At 43.0% G+C, this 24,245-nt stretch overlaps 1 protein-coding gene and 1 pseudogene across 1 annotated transcript in view; one reads left to right on the plus strand and one right to left on the minus strand.

Moving 5' to 3' along the window:
• Positions 1-1,177: 1,177 nt before the first annotated feature.
• LOC123952583 lies at positions 1,178-2,076 on the minus strand (annotated as a pseudogene).
• A 21-nt stretch (positions 2,077-2,097) lies between these two features.
• Positions 2,098-24,245, plus strand: part of SAXO1 (stabilizer of axonemal microtubules 1) — a 79,490-nt gene continuing 57,342 nt past the window's right edge. Inside the window, exons 1-2 of the mRNA XM_046021846.1 lie at positions 2,098-2,176; positions 9,277-9,403. Of these exons, the coding sequence (XP_045877802.1) occupies positions 2,098-2,176; positions 9,277-9,403 (206 nt within the window). The remainder of the gene's footprint in view (positions 2,177-9,276; positions 9,404-24,245) is intronic.

Below are 24,245 nucleotides of genomic sequence, written 5' to 3' on the forward strand. Positions count from 1 at the left end.
GGCAGATAGTTTTTCATAATATTTTCTTATAATTGTTTGTATTACAATTGTTTGTATTTTCTGTGTGTGTGTTTTTTTTTTAAAGATTTTATTTATTTATTTGACAGAGAGAGATCACAAGTAGACAGAGAGGCAGGCAGAGAGAGAGAGAGAGAGAGAGGGAAGCAGGCTCCCTGCTGAGCAGAGAGCCCGATGCGGGACTTGATCCCAGGACCCTGAGATCATGACCTGAGCCGAAGGCAGCGGCTTAACCACTGAGCCACGCAGGTGCCCCTGTGTGTGTGTTTTTTAAAGATTTTATTCATTTGTCAGAGAGACAGAGAAAGTGTAAGAAAGAGAGAGGGAGAGAGAGAGAGAGGAAACACAAGCAGGAGTAGTGGCAGGCAGAGGGAGAAGCAGGCTCCCCACTGAGCAAGGAGCCTGATGTGGGACTTGATCCCAGGATCCTGACCTGAGCTGAAGGCAGACACTTAACTGACTCAGCCACCCGGCGTCCCTGTGGTGTTGGTTTTTATTTCTCCTCTCCCACTTGTGATTTTATTTATTTGGGCCCTTTCTCTTTTTTTCTTCATAGGTATTGCTAAAAGTTTATCAATTTTATTGATTTTTTTTTTTCAAAAAACCAGCTCCTGGTTTCATTGATCGGTTCTAGTGTTTTGTTTTTTTGTTTTTTTTTTTTTGTCTTTAAAGATGTTTAGTTTTAATCAATGGTATCACTAACATTGACATTTTCACTCACGTCATGAATAGTCAATGGAAGTTCCAAGTTTTTGTACAGAAGACAAGAGTCAGCCAAAGACACACCAGCTAAGAAAACTGAGAAGCAGATAGACAGTGAAAAAACCAGGAGCAGAATGTCAAAGTCAAGAAACAGGTGTTTCAAGGGTCTGGTCAATTGTGTCATGTAAGCTACTGAGAAGTCAGGCAAGTGAGAACTGAAAGTATCAATGGATTTGAGATACCCTTGTCCTTGCATCTTAAATGAGAGCACAGAACCCAAAGTGGGCTGGGAACTGCGGTGAGGAAAGGAAGACAGCAATGACAGACTGAGAAATGTGACCATGAAGGGAAGGAAAGAGGTTCAGTAGCAGGATGTTAGGGATGGAAGGTTGAGAGGACCAATATTTTCATTTCTTAAGATGAGTCAGGGAATTACAGAAGCATCTGCTTTCTATTGACTTGCACTAGTATTATGGTAATAATGGTAAATTTTTTTCATTTCAGCAAAAAGCATTTACCATATAATTTTTCAATTCCCTTGAACTGAACATAAAGGTCTCTCACTTTGCTGGGTAATGAATAAAAAGGACCAAGGTCATCTGATGATGACTCAATTGTTTTCTTAGCAACACTAATTTCTTCAGACAAGAGAGTCTCTTTGAGCTGTTTAGTTCTAGAAAACACTGGTGTTTGGGCCTTGGCATTTCCAGTCATGGCACTTTTTAGATGTTCTTTACGACTTTTCCTCCTATTTTCTTCTGAACCACTTCTGACTCTTGAAGAGGAATCATCAGTTTGCTGGTGCTGTTCTATGCTATTCTGGGGTAATTCCTCATTCAGAGTCTTGAGAGAGGATGCGTTCCAATCCCTCTCTTCAATATACTGGTTGCCCAAATCATCTGGAGGGTTCTGCAAATTTCCACAGTATAAAACCTGAGAAGAAGGTACGTCATACAAAATGTCAAGTTCAGCAGAGACATCTTCCTGCCTGCTCCGGGTTTTCACGCGCTCATCCGTTTCCGATCCCGCGAAGCTGCCGGCAGCAGCGGGGCCGCTTTCCAAACAACGACCGTCGGTGCTACGCCCTGCGGCGTGATTTCCACGTTCAGAAACTTGCATATATTGTTGTTCCACGTTGTCAACTTGGGCTAGAAAGGCATTTTCAGCAAAGCTGTCATAGTCACCGAACATGTCCTCTCCACTGTCATTGTTCTAGAGCGGCGGCACCTCCGCGGTCCTCCTCCGCCGGCTCCTCCCGCTCCTGCCGGGGCTCGGCCGCGCTGCGGGCGGCCAGGCCGCTCCCTGGGTCCCTTTTGCGTACAGACACCCACCGGCGGAGGCGGGACCCGCCCTCATCCCTGGCAGGGGCCGAGGACCATGGCCGAAGCCCGCCCCGCGGGACCCGGCCGCCAATCCCCGGTGGAAGGGCGAGCGCGGGGCAGCGCGCGGGCAGCAGGTGCGGGACACCGCGCCCGCCCCTCCATCCACCTCAGACCACCGGTTCTAGTGTTTTTTGTTTTGTTTTTATTTTCTAAATCATTTATGTCTGCTCAAATTTTTATTGTTTCCTTGTTTCTGCTGGTTTTAGGTCTTGTTTGGTCTCTCTCTCTCTCTCTCTCTTTTTTTTTTAGCTCCTTTATGTGTAAGGTTAGGTTTTTTATTTGAGATTGTTCTTGCCTTTTTTTTTTTTTTTTTTGAAGATTTTATTTATCAGAAAGAGTGTGAGCACAAGCAGGGGGAGCGATTGTCCTTGTTTCTTGAGGCAGGCCTGTATGGCTATAAATGTCCCTCTTAGAATTGCTTTTGCTGTATCCCAAAAGTTTTGAACTGTTGTGTTTTTCATTTTCTTTTTCTTTTTTTTAAAGATTTATTTATTTATTTATTTGACAGAGAGAGAGAGAGAGATCACAAGTAGGCAGAGAGGCAGGCAGAGAGAGGGGGAAGCAGGTTCTCTGCTGAGCAAAGAACCCAATGTGGGGCTTGACCCCAGGACCCTAAGATCATGGCCTGAGCCAAAGGCTGAGGCTTAACCTACTGAGCCACCCAGGCACCCCTACAGTCTTTGTTTTTCATTTTTTGTTTTGCTTTTTTCTTTTTCTTTTCAAAGATTTTATTTATTTGACACAGAGAGAGAGAAAGAGAGAGAGATCACAAGTAGGCAGAGAGGCAGGCAGAGAGATGGGGGGAAGCAGGCTCCCTGCTGAGCAGAGAGCCCGATTTGGGGCTCGATCCCAGGACCCTGGGATCATGACCTGAGCCAAAAGCAGAGGCTTTAACCCACTGAGCCACCCAGGTGCTCCCCTACAGTCTTTGTTTTAAAGTCTGTTTTGTCCAATGGAAGTATTGCTACTGCACCCTTCTTTTGACATCCATTTGCATGATAAATGCTTCTCTGTTTCCTCACTTTCCTTTTTTAAAATTTTATTTTAAAAATTATTTTATTTTGTTTCCTCACTTTGAATCTGTAGGTGTCTTTAGGTTTAAAATGAGTCTCTAGTAGACTACATATCAATGGTTCTTGTTTTTTTATGCATTGGGCACCATATGTCTTTTGATTGGAGTATTTAGTCCATTTACAATCAAAGTAATTATTGATAGGTATCCATTGTCATTTTGTTACTTGTTTTGTGATTATTTCTGAAGATTTTTTTTCTGGTCCTTTCTTGTCTTTCTCTTTGGTGGTTTGCTTGCTTTCTTCAGTGATATATTTGGATTTCTTTTTCTTTATTCTTTGCATATTTATTAATGGCTTTTTTTTGTGGTTAGGTTTATATATAACATTTTCTGCACATGGCAGGCTATATGAAGTTGATGATTGTTTAAATTAGAACCCATTCTTTCCTCTTCTCCTTTCCATGTGTTAGGTGTATGGTGTCATATTTTAATTTTTTTTAAAAGATTTTATTTATTTATTTGACAGAGAGAGATCACAAGTAGATAGGCAGGCAGAGAGAGAGAGAGGGAAGCAGGCTTCCTGCTGAGTGGAGAGCCCGACGTGGGACTCGATCCCAGGACCCCGAGATCATGACCTGAGCCGAAGGCAGCGGCTTAACCCAGGTGCCCCAATTTTTTTAATTTTTAATTTTTATTTATTTTATTGGAGAGAGAGAGAGTACACAAGTGGGGGGAGGGGCAGAGGGAGAAGCAGACTCCCCACAGAGCAGGGAGCCTGATGTGAGGCTTAATCCCAGGACCCTGAAATCATGACCTGGGCTGAAAATAGACGCTTAACTAACTGAGCCATCCAGGGACTCTATGGTATCATATTTTCTGACCTTCTATTCTGTGAATTCTTTGATTTTTTTTTTTTACAGAAATATTAATTTTTATTGCTTTTGTGTTTCCTACATTTATATCATCATTTTTGTTCTTTCCTTTACACTCAAAGAGTCCCCTTTAATATTTCTTACAGGGCTGGTTTAGGCTCCTTTAGTTTTTGTTTGTCTGGGAAAATCTTTCTCTCTCCTATTCTGAAGGATAGCCTGGCTGGATAGAGTACTCGTGGCTGCAGATTTTTCCCATTCAGCACTTTGAATATTTCATGCCACTTCTTTCTGGTTTGTAAGTTTCTGCTGAAAAAAAAAAAATCATTGATGGTCTTTTTGGGTTTCCTTTGTATTAACTGTCTTCATTTGTCTTGCTGCTTTTAGTATTTTTTACAACTGTATTTTGCCATTTCAATTACAATATGTCTTGGTGTGGCTCTGCTTTTGTTGATTTTGTTGGGAGTTCTCTTTGCCTCCTGGATCCTGATACCTATTTGTTTCCCCAGATTAGGGAAGTTTTCAGCTATTATTTCTTCAAATAAATTCTCTCTCCCCTTTTCACGCTCTTCTTTTCTGCGACTCCTATAATATGAATGTTACTACATTTAATGGAGTCACTGAGTTCCATAAGGCTATTCTCATGTTGCATAGCTCTCTCTCTTTTTTGTGCATCTTGATTACTTTCGATTACTCTGCCTTCTAGGTCATTAATTCATTCCTCTACTTCTTCCAGCCTGCTGTTTGTTCCATCATGTGTGTTTCTCGTTTTGCTTATTGAGTCCTTTATCTTTGCCATGTTATTTTTTATCTCTGTGTTGAGATTCTCACTGATCTCACTCTTTTCTCAAGTCCCGTGAATATCCTTATGATCATTGCTTTAATTTCACCATCAGGCATGTAACTTATATCTGTTTCACTTAGATTTCTGGTCATGGCATTGTCCTGGTCTTACATTTGGGACAAATTCCATTGTCTTTTCATTTTGCCTAAGTCTCTGCCTATTTCTCTGTGTTAGGAAAGTCAGATATGTCTCCTGTTCTGGAGGGTCATGACTTTATGAAGAAGAGATCCTGTAGTGCCCTCCCTGCAGTGTAGTGTCCCGTGGTTGGTCCCCAGGGCCTGCTACTTCTGGGAGTGTCTCCAATGTGTGCTGTGTGTGCTCTGCTATTGTGCCCTGTCTGCTTTAACCTTCAGGTGAGTCATCTCTGGGGCTCTTTCCACCTGTTGTGGGCAGTGTTTGGTCCCTGGCCTGCACATGACACACTTTAACTAGAATGCTCTAGTCTCTTTGTGCATGAGACCTGTTGCTGCTGCCCTTGGAGCTGAGGCCTTGCAAAACTCCTGCGTTGGGAGATGTGGCATTGGCAGGGGTTTGGGCCATTCTTCTGTGGGAAAGGGCCCCCTGCTCTGGGACTGAGGCAAGCCTGACTGGGAGGGGTGGTTCCACCAGAACCTGGGGGAGTGGGACTTCGTTTAAGCAGGTTAGTTAGTGACTGCTGGTGCTGTGCTGGTTTCTGTAGGTGGTCCTGTGCTTATGTTGAGAGGGAGAGGGGAGGGACATGATATGGCCAGTTCCTTTGTTGTGGAAGAGAATCTCCATGAATGCTGCCTCTCTGGGATGTGCTCTGAGATGAGTAGATATTCTTGCCACTGTGTGCCCTAGGTACTTTATAGATCGCTGTTCCTGTGCCCTTTGTCTGAGGCTAGTTTACTTGCCTTCTCTCCAACAGCAGCCCCAGTGCCTCCAGGCTCTCCCCAAGCCAAGCACGCTGACTTTTAAAACTCCAGGCTTTAAGCCCCACTGGTTGCAAGGATCGAGGAAATTGGGGCCCTCCTGCTTTCCAAGCCCGTAGCTATGGGAATTCATTAATCCATATGCTCCCCTGTGTGCTAGTCTTCTTTCTTCTGTGATCTCTGTGACCACGACTGCCTCACCACCACCTGGATACCATCTGTGTCTCTTCCCAACTATACCTCTATACTTCCCATCTTCTTTGATGTGGCCTCTCTGCTTTCAGTTATGGGATTGGTTCTGATAGCCTTTAGGTCAATTTCTGGGGGTATTTGGGACGACGTGATAGTTACCTGGTTTTATTTGTGGAACTAGGTGAGCCTAGGGTCCTCCAATGCCATCCTCTTTCACCTCTATTCTTAATTTGAAGGTTTCTTCTTCTTTTTTTTAATCAAGAAAGGATGTTGAATTCTGTCAAATGCCTCTTCTGTAGAGATGCATATTAAGAATGTACAATGTGATTTCTGAGGTTTACTTTAAACTACTTCTGCAAAGGAGGGGTTTAATGAAGCAAGTATGGCAAAATCTAGGTAATTGTGGAGAATGGATGATATTTGGGTACTTATTACACTAGTACCTCTACTTTTGGGTATGTTTCAAAATTTGTATGTATAAAAACTTAAAGGAAAAGCTGGCATTAAAGTATGAGTTTTATTTATTTATTTAAGATTTTATTTATTTATTTGATAGTGAGAGAGAGGATGACAGGGGAGAAGGTCAGAGGGAGAAGCGGACGCCTCATGGAGCTGGGAGCCTGATGCGGGACTTAATCCTGAGATTCCAGGATCATGACCTGAGCCGAAGGCAGTTGTTCAACCAACTGAGCCACCCAGGCACCCTCTGAGTTTTATTTTAAATTGTTCAAATATTCTTATTTCAAAATACCTGATTTACGTCATTATTATTTTGATTATTGTCATTTATTTTCTCTTTGTTTTATGGAATAATGTGGTCATTTGCAACATCCAGCTATACTATGCTTTTCCTTTTTCTAAGAGAAAAATAATGTGTTTATGTTCTTTGTTTTTAATGGCCTCACTCTTGCCTGCGGGGTTTTTCTTGTCTCTGGAAGCTGAAGTCGATTCTTGTGAACTCTTGAGTGGTTAGTATAAATGTGCAATGACTTTTTAAAAAAGATTTTATTTATTTGAGAGAGAGAAGGAGAAAGGAGACCTGCAAGGGAGAGGGAGAAACAGACTCCCTGCTGAGCAGGGAGCTCTATGCGGGGCTTGATCCTAGGACCTGGGGTCATGACCTGAGCCAAAGGCAGACACATAATTGACTGAGCCACCCAGGCACCCTAAATGTGCAGTAATTTCTAAACCTGATTTACTTGGAGGAGCTTTGAAAAAAGTACAGAAATGTAGACAGATTTACTAGGCCTAGGGTGGGACTTGCTCCCCAGAAGTGATTGGGATGCTGTCAGATTTGGGAATCACTACGTAGGAGCAGTGCTTCTGGAAAGACATGGAAGCCCCATCCCTTTGTGCTCCCTCCTACCAGCCTGGAGAACACCCTGCCTTAGTTGGAGGAGATCAGGTCTTGGAATCAGCAGTTCCAGGCCAGTTAGTAGACTTAGAGGACCATGGTTGAACAGGTAACTTCACTCTCAGAAGAATGCGACTGAGCTGGGCTACCAGGGAGCTCCCTAAATGAGTTAATTATTCCATGATGAGATTTTGGCTGATGTCAGCATAGCCTGGGAGAGACATGTTGACCACTAGAATGAGGGGATTAATGTGGAATCATCCCATGTACCAGAGAAGATATTTATGTATCTGTATTAGGTTGATTATATTTTTAGACAAATCACCGAAGGAAAATAACCACAAAATCCTGAAGAGTGTGTGTGTGTGTGTGTGTGTGTGTGTGTGTGTGTGTGTGTGTTTGGGAGGGGGTACAGGGGAGAAGTTTGCCTTTTTTTTTTTTTTGCTTATTTAAATTAGCATAAGGCATACTATAGTTAAAATCTATATTTCAAAAAAAAAATCTCAATCCCTTCTTGGATGGTCTAGTGGAATAGCAACCTTGACATATTTAATAAAACTAAGTGTTGTATAATGAGCTTTTCTTTTGAGGCCTTTAAGAGTGTTCAAATATGTCTCATTAGTTTACTCAAGCCAAATGGGGAGGGTCAAAAAGATGTTGGCAGCCAGAGACTCCAGGCGCTGAGATTAGCCCCAGATCACTTCCAAGGGTTATGGGCAACTGCTAACTGATCCCAGTCCTCAAAAAAAAAAAAAAAAAAAATCCAGGATTATGAAGGGATGTGAAAGATTTTTGGAGCTGCCTGCCCTTTAAGAGTTGACAGAACAGAGCCCAGTCCTGCTGAGCCCAGGCGTTTTCCATTCACTTAGTCTCTCTAGGGATGGCAGCACCTTCAAAACAGAGAACATACTTCCCTGCCGGAAGCCACATCTTTCAGTGGTGACACCCAAAGGCAACCCCTGTGGTCCTTTGCTTGTCTTGGAGAGATGCGGCCTGACTGCTTCTGTTGTTACAGCGCTGGGTGGTCTGCCAGTAAGCACGTAGTATAAATAACAACTAATAAATAATTTTACAGCAGAGGTCCTAAATCTTTCCAGATAGTGCACTGGTGCGTGGCTGTCAAATGCCAGACAGATCCTAAGAAAACAGTAACTTTAACCTATCCATTTTTTATGTATGTGGCACGCTGTTGTCATAAAATATTTCTTAGGTTTTAATGGCGTAAGGGCAGAAATGCGCATGTAAAAACACATGGACACAAACAACCCGCACAGGCACAGCCACCCTTGCTGTCTACACGATGATTTCTGTTTGTGGAAATTGCCATTTTTTAATACGTCACCGAGTTGTTTTTCGAATTTGGCTAGGGTTCGTTATTTGAGACTTGTGACTTTGAACAGACTTGATTTTTTTGGAGTAAGATCCCTGTGATATTTGCAGGCTGGACCACACTCTCGGAATTGTGTTAGTGACCCAGATGATGAGAAGATGAATTGATTTCACTCCTTTTAGAGTTTCCTACGTCTTGAGAGCAAGCTACCTGGGTCCTGTGCTGTCTAGAACGTTTGGGGTTGGATTATGATAATCTTCTCAGCTTTATTTCCTTATCCGTAGAAAGATGTGACCCATCATAACTATCTTCTAGTTAGTTAGTTAGGTTGGTTGGGCATTAGGATTTTGGTCTCATCCCTCCTTGTGAAATTTCCCTGGCTTTGGCTTCTTATATTGGAGATAGTAATACCTGTGGATGGGATTATTTTAAGGATTGAGTGTGGTGGCTTCCCTGAGAGCCCTCAGCGTAGGTTTTCAGTAGGTGTTGGTTCGTTTCACCTTCTGTATTTATGTCCTACACCCTGTTCCCTTGAAATTCTGCCCACAGCGAAGCCCATGATCCCATGAAGACCTCCCGTATTGGAAGGAAGTCACGCTGCCCTCTGTATTTTCATAGTGACTGTGAAACTTCTCTCCTGCGGTCTTCTGGTGTGATGTCTTTCCCTGTGGTGATGACAGGAACCTGTCTGTGTGCCACCTCGCCCCCCACTCTGGTCAAACCACTGGGCAGAAGGTGGACAGAGGTTGAGGCCGACGGGGCCCAGCGTTTCCTGCGGGACATTAGCAAATGCCCCACACCCAGCAGGTGTGGTCACAGAGAGGCTCTCCACAGATGTGTGGGGCGGTTCTTAAAATAAACCTGTAGAATGGTACGTGCTCCCAAGGTGCTTGTCTCCCTCCTCCTCCTGCTTTCAGCTGCCTGTGTCTCTGTCCAGCCCTCTCGCTTGGAGTCTCTGCTCTGTCACCGGAGCAGGCTTGGCCTCCCTGGGAGGTCAGCTTTATAGAATACTGGTTAATTGGAACCAGCCTGTCTACTTAATAGCTATGTATTAAGGGGTGGACTCTTGCCCCCCAAAAGACAGGGGAGTCCTAACCCAGTACCTCAGAATGCGACCTTATTCGGAGGTAGGGTCTTTATAGAGGTAATCAAGGTTGCATGAGGTCATTAGAGCGGGCCTTAATCTCACGTGACTGGAGCCCTTATTGGAAGTGACGGGCATACAGGTGAGAGACTGTGTGGAGGCAGAGAGAGAGAGGGAGAGAGAGAGAGGGAGAGCAGTGTTTATAAGCCAGGGGACGCTGGAGACTTCCCAAAGCTAGGACAGAGGCATGGAACAGATGCTGCCTCGTGTCCCCTTGGAAGGAACCGTTCCTGCTGAGGCCTTGATTTTGGACTTCTCGCCTCTAAAACCTCAGAGAGTACATTCTTTCCACTGTGTGCTACTTTGTTAGGACAGTCCCAGGAAACTAGTACTTTGGGTGAAGCAGGCAAGTCTATTAATCTTTTCAGCTGTATTTCCTTATCTATGGGATAATGTGACCCATCATAACTATCTCCTAGGGTTCTTCCGAGGATTAAATACTGCCTGGCATTTTGGGAAGACTTATTAATGGCGTCCCTTTCTGCTGGTTCCATAGGCTCCTGCCCCTACGTCAGCCCTGGACCACTTTTAAATTTGGCAGTCCCTTGTGTTTCTCTGGAAAATGCTCATCCAGTTTCTGGCTTCTGTGAGCATGAGATCTAGAAGCCTTAGCATAAAGCGAATCCTCTTTTCTGGCAAGTATCCAGGTCAGTTAGGGCTTTCATTTCTTGATGAAGCGCTCAGCTAGTCAAGTAACCTGCAAAGCCATCCTGTCCTATTAGTATGTGTTAATAGGCTGAGGCTCATGCCTTTCAGGTAACTTCTTTCCCAAGAGCCTTTGTTAAGTATGATAACCTTTAGGTACCTATTGATTTCTTTACTTCTGTTTATTTCAGTTGAAGTATAGTGGACATCAATATTAGTTTCAGGTGTACAACGTGGTGATTTGACACTTACATACGTTATAGACCACTCACCATGATAAGTGAGGTACCGACTTGTCACCTTGCAAAGCTATTACCATAGTATGAACATATTCCTGATGCTGTAATTTACATTCCCTTGAGTTAGTACTGGAAGTTCATACCTCTTAATCCCCTTCACCCATTTTACCCATGCTCCCAGCCCCTTCCCCTCTGGTAACCACCAGTTTGTTCTCTTTATTTCTGAGCCTGTTTAGATTTCTTTTTCAGATTCCCCATGTAAGTGAAATCATATGGTATTTGTCTTCCCTTGTCTAACTTATTTCACGCAGCACAGTCACATCTAGATCAATCCATGTTGTTGCCCATGGTGAGATTTCATTATTTTTTATGGCCACAGAATATTCCATTGTATGTTTATACTGCATCCATTTTCCGTTTATACCATTATCCATTTATCTGTCGATGGACACTTACATTGCTTCCATCTCTTGACCTTATAAATGATACTGAAACGAACAGAGGAGTGTGTATATTTTTTCAAATTAGGGTTTTTGTTTCCTTTGGGTAAGTACCCAGAATTAGAATGGCTGGGTCATACAGTGTTTCTATTTTTAGTTTTTTGAAAAAATCCACCATCCAGCACACAGGGGTTCCCTTTTATCCACATCCTTGTCACACTTGTTATTTCTTGTCTTTTTTATTTTAGCCATTCTGTTGGGTGTGAGGTGATTGCTCATTGTGGTTTTGAGGTACATTTCCATGAAGATGACTGATGTTGACCATCTTTTCATGTGACTGTTGGCCATCTGCATGTCTTTGGAAAAATGACCATTCAGGTCTTCTGCCTATATTTTAATGGAGTGTGTGTGTGTGTGTGTGTGTGTGTGTGTGTTTATTAGCTGTATGAGATTTTTTTTTAAAGATTTTATTTATTTATTTGGCAGATAGAGATCACAAGTAGGCAGAGAGGCAGGCAGAGAGAGAGAGGAAGGGAAGCAGGCTCCCCGCTGAGCAGAGAGCCTGATGTGGGTGGGGCTCCATCCCAGGACCCTGAGATCATGATCTGAGCTGAAGGCAGAGGCTTTAACCCACTGAGCCACCCAGGTGCCCCTGTGTGAGATTTTTAAAGATATATTTTGGATATTAACTCCTTATGGGAGATACCATTTACAAATATCTTCTCCTAATCAGGAGGTTACCTTTCATTTTGGGGGTTTCCTTTGCTGTGCAAAAAAATTTTAGTTTGATATAGTCCTGATGGTTTGTTTTTGCTTTTGTTGTGCTTGTGCAAGGAGATTGATTAAAAAATTATTGCGAAGACTGATGTTTAAGAGTTACTGCCTGTATGGACGCCTGGGTGGGTCAGTTGAGTTTGAGCGTCTGCCCTTGATTCTGGCTCAGGTCATGATCTCAGGGTTGTGAGACTGAGACCCTTGTCAAGCTCCATGCTCAGTGAGAAGCCTGCTTGAGATTCTCTCTCTTCCTCTGCTCCCTCCCTCCCACTGGTGCTCTCTCTCAAAAATAAAATAAATCTTTTAAATAAGATTTTCTAATTTTAAATAAGATTTTCTTAAATACTGCCTGTGTTTTCTTTCAGGATTTTTATGGTTTCAGGTCTTTAATTTGGATCTTTAACCCATTTTGAGTTGTGTAAGAAAGTGGTCCAGTTTCACTCTTTTGTATGTAGTTCTCCATTTTTTCCAGAACTATTTGTTGAGGAGACTGTCTTTTCCCCATTGTGTATTCTTGCCTCTTTTGTCATTGATTAGTTAACTGCATAGTCGTGGATTTATTTTTGCATTCTTTATTCTCTGTTCCCTTGATCTATGTGTCTGTTTTTGTGCCAGTACTGACTATTTCAATTACTATAATTTTGTAGTGTATTTTGAAATCAGCTTTGTTCTTTTTAAGATTGCTTTGGCTATTTGGGGTCTTTTATGGTTCCCTATGAATTGTACGGTTGTTTATTCTAGTTCTGTGAAAAATGCAATTGGTATTTTGATGGGGGGTAATGTTGTGTCCCTAGATTGCTTTGGGTAGTACAGACATTTTAATAGTATTAATTTGCCCCATATATAAACATAGAATATCTTTCCATTTATTGATGTCCTCTCCAATATATTTGATTGCCTTACAGTTTTCAGAATACACACTCCTTGATTAACTTTCACCTCCTTGATTAAATTTATTCCTAGGTATTTTATTCTTTTTGATGCAGTTATAAATGGGATTATTGTTTAAATTGCTTTCTGCTAGTTTATTAGTGGTTATTAGCTTTTTGTTTTAAATTCCTGTTATTGAAGGCTACAGGAGGTAGGGCCTGGGTTATTGGGGGGGTGGTTAGAAGAAAAATTAAGGTCTTTAGATCTGTGAATTCTTCTTTGCATGTGGGAGGGGGGTGTCTGGAATCAGCTGTGGGCCTCAGTCTGACGTTGCACCTGTGTGGCCTTGGGCCAGTTCCTTCATCTTTCTGAGTCATCGGCTATCCCCTCTATATAGCAAAGATGATGATACCTCCCCAAGTGGCTTTTTAAGATTTAAATGAGATAATTTAGGTAAAGAAATGCCTTGTCTATGCATTATATACTAAAAAAAAAAGTTCCTTTCCTCCCATTTTTCCATCCCCCAGCTGTTGGCAGTTCATGGTTTAAGGGTTGGCTGCTTTAGGCATGATATTAGAGGTTACTTTAGGACAGGTAAGAGCTTATTGTGCGCCTTAAATTAAACTCTGTCAAAAGCTTCATGCCACCCGCATGCTGAGAAACTTTGAGGGACATAGTTGAGGTTCATGACTTTTTTTCAACGTGATCCGAAGTGAATTTGATATTCTACTCAAGGTACTTTTGGTGACAGTGTAGCTTCTGACTTGTTTCGCACTTTGACTTTTTTTAAAAAATAAACATTTGAAGAAAGAGATGGGTGTGTGTGTGTGTGTGTGTATGATGGCTAAAAAAGTAAATTTTCCTATAGCTAGTGTTCTTTAATTGTGAGTTGGTCATTTCTAGAAGTTAAATGTATATTTTTGAAGGTCTTGAAGATAAATCTGTATTAATAGCAATGGCTATTTGAGCACTTTAGGCTCTGATAACATCAATAACCTAAAAATCTCTAAGCTTTTTATAAACATCAGTGAGAACTGTATTAATATATAAAACAGGACTTCAGTTTGGGCTAAATTGAATTAGTCCATTGGTATCAGATGAGGAGTTGGCTCTCTAGTTTCACTTGAAAAGAGCAGGGTAGCAAAGGAAAGAGGCCATAGAATGTTCTGTTTCTGCATCATTTTACTTGTTTTGTTAATTTTCTTGTCTCAAAGCCACTCTCAGATGATTCCATTAGAAGGAGGGCGGTGGGATATTTGCCATTTTCCGTGAAAGTAAGGATAGATGTCGGGAGAGATGATTCAGGCTTTATTATAATCAATAAAACTTCCTTCTATAACTTCTTGTGCACTGGAAGTCCAACGATCTTCTCCCTTTTAAAAATAAAAAAAACTTTGGAATTCATGGGGATAGGGTTCAGAATACCACAGGTTTTTATACCTTCCTTTAATAATTATTTTCCTAAACTACGTTCAGGTCAGACCCTAGTCTGAGGAGCTATATGATCTGGAAAGCAGCGTAAAGTGAATCATCATAAAGCAAATCCTATTTTCCCATAGGAGTCTAGTTTTAATTAGGGGTTTTATTCCTGACAAAGTGCTCACCATCATATAAATCATAAATATGGCTGTGGATGTGTTATAAAAGTAAAGACACAGCAGTATACATCATGTAATAATTTAAATAATATCATACTCCTAGTTATATACAATGAGCGTGCATATAGTGTATACATTATTAGGCAAAGCCCAAGTGCTTTATAAAATATACATTCAGCATATAAAAATGCATAGCTCTGCCATGGTTTAATGTAAATGGAAGAACTTAATAAAGTATAGATTGCTGTACAGATGTAAGCTGAAATTTTATTAGTCTTGTGCATATAGCCTAACATAATACACGTGCAATAAGACATTCCTAAATGTCTAGTTAGGAATATTTTTGCTGTCCGTAGAATTTGGAAGGACATTTGGGGTCTGGGTGACTCATGAGGGTAGGATGTGTAGGTAAGTTTGAATGGATGCTTTTCTTTTGTTAAGCTTTCTTTGTGCTTCTCTGCTTTGTTTCAAAATGTTTTTACATGAGTTTTGTAGCCTCATAGCCACGTTTTAAGAGAAGATGTCATCATTCGCATTTTGAAGAAGAGGACACTGATGAGCACAGAAGATAAATGACACTTTCAGAGTCACTTTGTCACTAGGAGTTGCAACATGAGACTAAAACCCATTCCTTCTGTCTGCTCATTCTGTGTTCCACCAAATACACTCAAGGACCTGACCGTGGTCTCTGTAGTAAGCAGATGCTTTCACAGTTTCAGGGCTTTTAGAGCATATTACCTAGAGCAAATTTAAATTTGAGGTCATTTTCAAGGGGGAACTGTTGGAGTGTCTTCGGGGAGGAGAGGGAGAAGCAGGCTCCCTGCTGAGCCAAAAAGGGGCTCGATTCCAGGACCCTGAGATCACGACCTGAGCTGAAGGCAGACACTTAACCAACTGAGCCACCAGGCGTCCCTGAGGAAGACACTCTTGAATGCTTGCTCTTTCTTTACCCCCACCGCACCCCTGGCATTACTGAATGCAGGCAGTCATGGCAGGCTGGCCGGGGGGCAACCTGAGGAGAGTGTGTGGAACAGGACAGTGGGTCAGTTGGCTTTGCCTTAGTGTATCTATCAAGTAATTCTAGTCAGTGCTCTGGTGGCAAACCCTGAAACCTCCATAGTCTTGATGAAGGTTTATCAGTCATACCAAAATCTTGGTGCTGCTGCCATCTTGCAACTTTGCCATCCTGGGGTTCATTTTTTTCCCCCCTGGGTGTGAGAAGGAGGGGGAGATAACATGGGGCCAGCCCTGAGTTGAGGGGTGGGGTGTGTGGTCTCATGGTCCCACTTCTTCTCTGTGCTGAGATTGTCAGCTTATATAGTGATGGAATCATGACACTGTCTTCAGTAACATCCTGGTTAGTCACCTGGCAATCATCGTGGTGATTTTTTGCTTACTGAATAAACACTAGGGAGTCTGATTCAAAGTAGCAGTTCATCCCAAAGAATCACTTGAGTTGCGTTACATGCAGTAATCATAAGTTCTGCATCACAGCCACTGTTAGCCCGTATGATTCCTTTGTGCAAATTAGAAACAGGCACCCCTTCTCCAATGTGTTTTACTTCCATCTGTCAGAAAACTGTCATGCTGAGCTTATTAGAACAATACCTACTGTCTCCTGAGAAATTGTCAAAATATGCAAATTGACAATGTCTCTGAAATGAACAGTACCCCCTTAGATGTGTCAGCCTGTCATCCTTGTGCAGTACACAACCTGCACAACCATATGTGGCAACTTTGTTCCCCTCACTTACTATTATTGAATCTTACCGAAACTTTGCAGATACTACCAGGTAAAAATTTTTTCAATCTTTAAAAACATGGTTGAGAATTCTTTTTTGGAGAAGATTATGTCATTTCTGTTAAGCCACAGGAGAAAAAAAGTGTCAGTTTTCATAAGGTCAAGTTTCTATGCCATTTTTCTGAGGCAGATATCATCCATCTTTAGTCTGATTTGTTTTAAAATTGTATCTACCTTCCTTCTTTAATCTGATTTATTTAAAAATTGTATCTACCATCCTTTCATTGCTTCTCTGTTCTTTGACTGTTTGCTACCTTTGAAAATTCGGAGTCACCCTCGCATAATAGTTCTTACTTAAAAGTCTTTCATTCAAATAGAAACTTGATGGATTATTCTCAGAGTGGTAAGTTCCTGCCCAGAGGCTAAAAATTATTGTCATTATTAGGCAAATAGATTTCCTGTTTTCCAGCATTTCAAATAGACCAAACCAACAGGCAATAATATTATTTGTTAAATGAACAAATGAATGGGTACATTGTGAGGACATTTTGTCTTAACCGTAAACCAGTTGCCTTAAAAAAACCCCCAAAACCTGTTTTATGACTGCACATTATCACAGAAGGACCCAAACTTAGAAAAGCCTGTTACTATTTCTTTGGGTTAAGGACCCTTGCTAAAAATGAAGGCACAATCATGTGTGAAGAAAGGATAGTATGTTTAAAAAAAGATTCCAAGACCGGTCTAATTACACTTTGATTACTCTCTCTTGGGAGTAATTCTTATTCCTTGGTAGGAAACCACGAGCAAGTCTGACCATTTGGTTTTGTGAAAATAAACTGAGTTTAATTTATCGACACGTTACACATACCTGCCAAATTTTCTCATTCTTTTACGCTGACATGGTCTTGCCCGATGGAGTCACTGTAACGCAGTCTTTGTGTTTTTAAAGAAATTATGTTTGGCTAAGGAATGTATCAAAATTGTTAAACCATGTTGCACCTTGTTCTCATTAGTCTTTGGAATGTAGCTGCCGGAACTGAAAGGGCAGGGGAGACAGAGACAGAGTGGGGTGCTGCTGCTCACAGGAGGCCCTCTGGGCAGCATTTTGAGCTGCAAAGTCTTAGTCTTTCCCCGGGCAGCTTTTCACCCAAGCCCTCTGTAGCTCTGTTAGCCGGCAAACCAACAGACAAAATGAATCGCACCTTTATACCAGTCCAGCTATAATCACGCCAGTGTATGTAAATTTCCAGCATCCGGGTCTCCATTGGAAATACTTGGCTGTAGGGAGGCTTGCCTTGGTTCATTAACAGCAGTGAACACTGAAGAGAGTGCAGATGTTCCAAGTCTGGGCAGTAATACCTGAAAACATCTCAGTCCCTGTTCTCCACTCCTGACACCCCAGCCTGCTTTAAGATCCTGTGAATCTTGATGGAACTGGTACAATATTTAGTAACAGGCGCTCCCCGCCTCCCAGCCCCCACTTTCTCCAGTCTACCGTTCATATTGTGGCCAGAGCGATCTCCTAAAGATGCATGGTCTTCTCTTCCTTGCTGGGAGCTCATCTGGGGTTCCCGGTCACAAGCAACATCAGATGAAAACTCCTTTGTGTGTTGTGGTCTTTCCAGGACTGGCCTCTGCCACCTATTCTAGCCTACTCTGCAGCACTTCTCACCTGTCGTTCCTCTGTCCCAGGAATACTGTAGTTTTGGAAGTATACGGTGAGCCCTCATACCTCTGTACCTTTATTCTTGTTTAAATTTTTCCCTTGGATGTCTTCTCTGCTCCTGGTCCATCTGGTTAGCTTTTTTAAAAGCCTGCATACCACCTCCTCTTTGAAGCCCTCCTTGATTTCCACCTGATTTAGATGCTCAGCCTTCTGTGCTCCCCCTGAGCTTTTATATAAATACAGGCATCAGAGCAGTTACCAAGGAGCATAAATACTTGTTGGTCTTGACTGAATTCTGTAAGGCTTGAGGTTGAGGATCATAGCTTTTAATTTGTATCTCCATAAATTACCATGGAGTTGGCATATAGAAGTTCAATGAATGAATTAAGGAAAGATTGCCAAGGTACAGCTTAGTGAGTCTTCAAAGGCAGTTTTTGTTTTCATTATTTTTTGTTTCTGTTGTTGTTGGTAGTGGTTTTTTTTTTCTTGTTTTTTTTAAAGGCAGACTTTTGGGGCACCTGGGTGGCTCAGTGGGTTAAGCCTCTGTCTTTGGCTCAGGTCATGATCTCGAGGTCCTGGGATCCAGCCCTGCATCGGGCTCTCTGCTCAGCAGGGAGCCTGCTTCTCCCTCTCTCTCTGCCTGACTCTCTGCCTACTTGTGGTCTCTGTCAAATAAATAAATAAAATTAAAAAAAAAAAGGCAGACCTTTCTAAATCCAGCAGAATGACATGATAAAAAAATTATCTCAGTGAAAAATCAGCCTTGTCCACCTCTGTGCCTATTGGTTTCTCTCCTATGTTGATGTTATATACTCTTAACCTTTAAAATAAAACTGCCAGTTATTTTACCAGCAAAATGGGTTTATTTGGGAACAGGAGAGAAATGCAATTCAGGAAACATGGACTATCGTAAAACCATAGGTGAATCCAGAAGAAAGGAGAGGAAGGCTTGCTTATCTACTTATTTATTATTTATTTGAGAGAGAACACACATGAGTGGAGGGAGAGGGAGAGAGAGAATCTCAAGAAGACAACATGCTCAGCTTGGAGCCCTGGTATGGGGCTCGATCTCCCTATGACTTGAGGCAAAATCAGGAGTCTGCCACTTAACCAACTGAGCCATGCCCAGACCAGAGGATAGCTCCTTTGTACAGGAAAGAGGGACATTGGGAAGCCTGTTAGAAACAAAAAGTTCATTGGAATAACCTGGGAATTTGAAGTGTAGTGGCTTTTCATTGGCTGAGTTGTGTTAGTCTCTCATTGGCTAGGCTGTTGCCAGGCAAGGAGAAAATCTGCTGGGGAAGTAAAGATTAGGCTTCTCTTTGTTGGGAATGCGAGGTACCTCTCTTCCTGTTGGTTTGCAAAGGGCTACAAGGAGTGGTATGGCACCAGAGCTTCCCCTTCTGATTTCTCAACTCTGTTATTTTAATTAAGTAGGTAAGTAAGTAAGTGAACTCTCCACCCAATATGGGGCTCAAACTCAAGGCCCAGAGATCAAGACCCACATGCTCTACTGGCTGAGCCAGGTAGGTGCCCCTCAACTACCCCCCCCCCCCTTTTTTTCCCTTCAACTCCATTTTAAATGAGGTTTGCTCGAATTCATTTTCTTGTCTTGGCATATCATGTTACAAGGTTTGCATTCTCTCCAAATTTGGGGGCAGGTTGTAGCTTTATTGCTTGGATCTCTTAATTTTGTAGCTTGTGGTCACTTTGGGCTGAGCTGGGTGAATGGGGCTCTGTATCCCCACCCTGCAGGCTGCCCTGGGGAGTGAGAATCTTGAGTCCTCAGAATGCAGCCCTACCTGCCTCAGTGAAGGTTACAGGGTGTGAAGTGAGAGGGGTCTGCCCTGCATATTGGCCCCCCTGGAGGGTTCTCAGAGCCCCCTGGAGCAGGGAGAGGGTTTCCTCCTTCCCTGGTGAAAACAGCTCAGCTCACTCAGTCTTCAGAAGCCAAAGTCCTCTCAACTTCGAGTGTGGCAAATGTAGAGGAGAAGATTGGAGAGTTGGGCAAGGCTGGATGAGAGTCCCGATTCTGGCACTTAACATAAGAGCTGGGGCCAGCTGCTGAGTTCCTCTGTCTAAAAAGGACTTATAAAATAAGGCTTACGCTCTTCACTGCGAAGCTGCCACGAGGACTAGCTGTGATGGCATTTTGGTAGAGCTCCTGCTACATCCCAGGGGCTCAAGAGTGAGGACACCCACTTGTGAATATCAGTTCTGACAATACATTTGAGAAATGTGGGGGGGGGCAAGAAAGGGAGAGTGGATTTTGTTTTTGTTTCATGGCTTAGTGAAATGGCTGAAATGACTGGCCTCACACTGACTCAGAGAGGGTTCCAGACTCTGTGTGAGAAGCTTGAGTCTGGTGCTTTCTTCAGAGGGTCTGGTCTGGGGGCCCGTTGGGAAAGGGAGGGTGCAGGATACCTGAGTTCCAGTCCTGGCTTTGCCAGCAGCTCTCTGTATGACCTTAGATACGTCCCTTGCCTTGTATGTGCCTTGGTTTCCAGACTTGATTGGAAACTGGTGTGGACCAGCCTTGCTTACTTGCTAAAGGGGTTGTAGAAATATAATCATAATGAGCTGGGAACGTGTTGTTAGGAAAATAGTCCCAGGGTCTTTGATGATTGCGAATGGGGGTAGGTGGGCTGGTGTCTTCTTTGCTCCTTCTCTTTTTTCCATTAGCAAGCTATTTAATTATCACAGTCACAAAGAACTCGCGAGGAGTCACAAAGAGAGCATGGCGGACACGCGTTTCTGCTAAAGTGATTTCTGGCAGATGCCATCGTATCCATTTCCCAAGGTTCTTAGGAAAGACTTTGAAGTTGGTTTTACACTTGACACCTGCTCAGCTGTCAGGTGTTGGGCTCGTGGCTGGTCAGATTTGAATTTCACGCGTCTGTAAGTCTATTTATTCCCTAGCTCTTAGATAATGCTCTACTGGGATAACTGCATTTTAAAGGTGAAAATCTCTCAACTATGTTAAAAATGCAGGTGGAAAAGACTGGAAGGTAATATACCAAAATGGTAACTGGTGGATGGGCCATCGAGTCCTGACTGATTCCCCCCCCACCTTTACACTTCTGTACTTTCCAACTTTTCAAAAATGGGTTTGGCTTTTGGCATAAAAACTATACATACACCTCCTCCCACAAATCAAATATAGTGCTGTTAATATTAGAAAAATATGGATTTTAAAAGGGAGTGATTTTGCCAGTAAGCTGAGGAGCACTCGTGTATCTGCAAAATCTTACAAGGCAAGCTTGGGCCAGCCGGGGTAGAAGCTTTCTTTGAGCCCAAGCACAGTGCCCCCTTCCCACCCTCCTGCTGTGGCGCAGACTGGGGAGCTGGGACCAGACTGGCCTTCGGGCCAGGCCTTCCTTGCGAGCATGGGTGTTTAGTGAGCCACACACACCAGTTTCGGTGGGTCTGGAGGATTAATGAGTTGCTAAAACTCGACTTCTTCATCTCCTGAAGCTTCCTTTCAGGCTACAGATTCCAAACACGACCTACCACAGCTGTGTGTCGCGTCCCCTGTACTCATAATCACTGGCATGCTCACACACACTCCCGAGCAACGCCTCAGTTCCTCCTGTTGATTCCAAGAATTTAAGCCAAAAGGTGCCAGAACACAGCTGTATGAGGGAGCTCAGCAACCTCAGAGCGTGAACAGGACTCTAAGAAAACCCAGGAGGCGGGCCACCCTGAAAATTCAACTTGATGAGGATTCTAATTTGTTAATCCTAAAGTGTAAACAGGAGCTGATCAGAATCCATCCATTCAAAGAAATGGACATCCTTTCCTTTCTCAAATTCCCATCCCCCACCTTGGTAAGGGATTTGCTTGCTTTCGTTCCTCTGATCTGGTGTGTCACTGAGTCTTGGTGAAAGGGCTCTTGAGTGAACCCCTGATGGTCTTCTCACCTGGTGTGGGCCTTCAGCATTTTATAACCAGGCAACAATGATTGCTCTCCCTACCTCTAGACTCTTCTTTTCCGGTCTGCACACTATTGCCAGATTAATCTTCATGGAAAATAGAGCGGATCAGGTCATTCTCTAAATCCAAAATCCTTCTTGGAGCTCCCCTTTGTATTCACTGAACTGAGTAGATAGGTCAGCCCTTCCTTGCACAATCTCCAGGCCAAGCACTTTAGCCTGCAGAGCAGTAGACCTTTTCCCATCAAGTGCCCTGTGCCTGTTCCTCCCTGAGCCTTTGCTTGGCTTCTCCTGTTTGCTGTAGACACCCCTCTTCACTTTTGCCCACTCACCCCGACATATACGAGCCTGCCCATTCTCCACTCAGATGCTGTCTTCCGGTGAAGTCGGAATTGATCGCATACCTTCCTTTCCTCCCCTGCTTCATGAAAACAAGCATGTTCATGTTTCCTTTCTCCTAGGCCCCTCAGTGTGCTAGGAAATTTTCCTCATCTTGTTTTAGTAATCGATTGAACAGTTTGTGTATTAATCTCTCTGTTGATTGGCATGTCCATGGGGGAGGTGTGTGGAACTACCGCTTTTGGATCTCTCTACACTGTCTAGCTGAGTGCCTTGTATTTGTATTTGTTCAATGTGATTTAAGAGTAGACATTCAAAAAATGGGTTTTCATGAGGCATCCAGAGTAGATTTAAGAAATACACTAATTTCCCCAATTTCATTTGTGGTGGATAAGAAGCAAAAATTCTGTGCCATCCCATTTTAGTAGAGTGTTGTGAACTGATGCTTAAGATGTCTTAAGAAGTCTTTCCTATTTTCCAACTTGAGGAGACTTTTAAAAATGAGTAGTTTTGGTTCCATGAGAAAGTAGAAGCGTGGAGAGAGAGGGACATGTAAGGATCGATGCTATCGGCCCAACACGAGGTTAGAGCTCAGCTCTTGAGCAAATTCTCTAACCTGTAATAGGACCTCAGGCTCCCATCTGCAAAATATTGATCACATCTGCCTAAGCTATTTGTGCAGACTGTAGGATGATGGGTAGAGGCATCTAGAACAGTGCCCGGCACCCAGCAGACGTGCCCAGAATGGAATAATGATTATTTTCATAGTCACTGCACATGGTTCTGTTGGAAAGGAGAGCCTCTGTAAGCACAGCTGCAGACAGAAAATCAGTCTGTGTATTTCAAAAGCTCACCCTGCCCAATCGCCTTTATTACAATGTGAGGTTGTCTATACAGCGGAAGGTTACTTGCCAGCTGATCCTGAAAATGGAGCTTGTGCTCCGGCAGGAAGGGCCAGTCAGGTGGTCTCTGCAAGCCAGGACAAGCAGATTTCTGGTTTTCTGGGATGAGAGGGCAGGATGGGGTCCCATTTGCTCTTTCCTCATATGTGGCTGTGAAATGCAACAATGGGAAAGGCTGTGCTGTGGGAAAACCACGCAAATGGAGGTCTCTTGTATGTTTCTTGCTGAAGAGCAGAGCTTCAAAAACTTCATCACTCTCATTGCATCCCTAGGGGAGGAAGTCACTGAGGAAGGAAGCAGAGAGAATTGGGCCACTTGGGTAACAGGTAGCTGAGTACCCGGCATGTGCTAGACCTGTTTTTTTGGTGCCAGAGACAAGAATGCTAGTGGTGCTACAGAATATGATGATGTACAGAATAATATGATGAATCTGCTTGCTCTTAGAAGTCCTGGATGGGACATATTCTCAAGTCTTTTGAGAATACGGTAAAAGTTTTGGACTTTTTCCAAGGTAAATTTGTATATGCACACACCATATTCCATAGAATTCCTGGGAGCTCAAGAATCCCCTAAAGTTAAGAGCCCTTTTTTAAGTGATTATAATTGAGTAGAAAATGTTAACCTGGACACTGGATGCAGAAACACCTGCTTCAAGTTTGCGTTCCATCCCTTACCAGCTACGTAGCTCCTGAATTGAATGAATGACCTTAGCTGACTTACCTTCACGAAGCCTCAGACACCTCACACAGGTGGGGAGGTGGAAAGAACAGCAGGGGCATCTCCTGGGGCTGTAGAGAAGATGAAGTAAGTTCATAAGCAGAAAAGCTATTAGCAATCTGTCTGGCAAGTGGTAAATGATAAATAAATGATAACACATTTTTATTAGCCTGCTCTTGGGGAGCCAGGAATACAGCAGGGGATTAATTCCTTTGAGCAACTGGGAAGGAAGTAGGAACAAGAGTTTCCAGTTGAGGTCTTGTAGATCAAAGAATTGTCAAAAAACAACATAGTTGGGTTCTTCATCTGTCCAGACAATAAATTTATGCTGTCTGTCTCATGCCCGTTTGTTTGTTTTCAAGATTTTATTTATTTGTCAGAGAGAGTGCAGGAGCAGGAGGAGTGTCAGAGTGAAAAGCAGGCTCCCTGTTGAGCAAGGAGCCCAATTCCAGGACCCTGGGGTCGTGACCTGAGCAGAGGGCAGACACTTAACCAACTGAGCCACCCAGGCGTTCCCATCTCATGCCTGTTTTTAAAAGAAGGCAACCACAGTGCCATTCAGTAGGTGCTTCATTTATTCTGTTGGAGGAAATACGTCTCTCTTAGTGCTAAATACTAACAAGAGTCATAATTCACCAGCAA

This window comes from Meles meles, chromosome 11 (assembly GCF_922984935.1).
Source record: "Meles meles chromosome 11, mMelMel3.1 paternal haplotype, whole genome shotgun sequence".
Taxonomy (NCBI): domain Eukaryota; kingdom Metazoa; phylum Chordata; class Mammalia; order Carnivora; family Mustelidae; genus Meles; species Meles meles.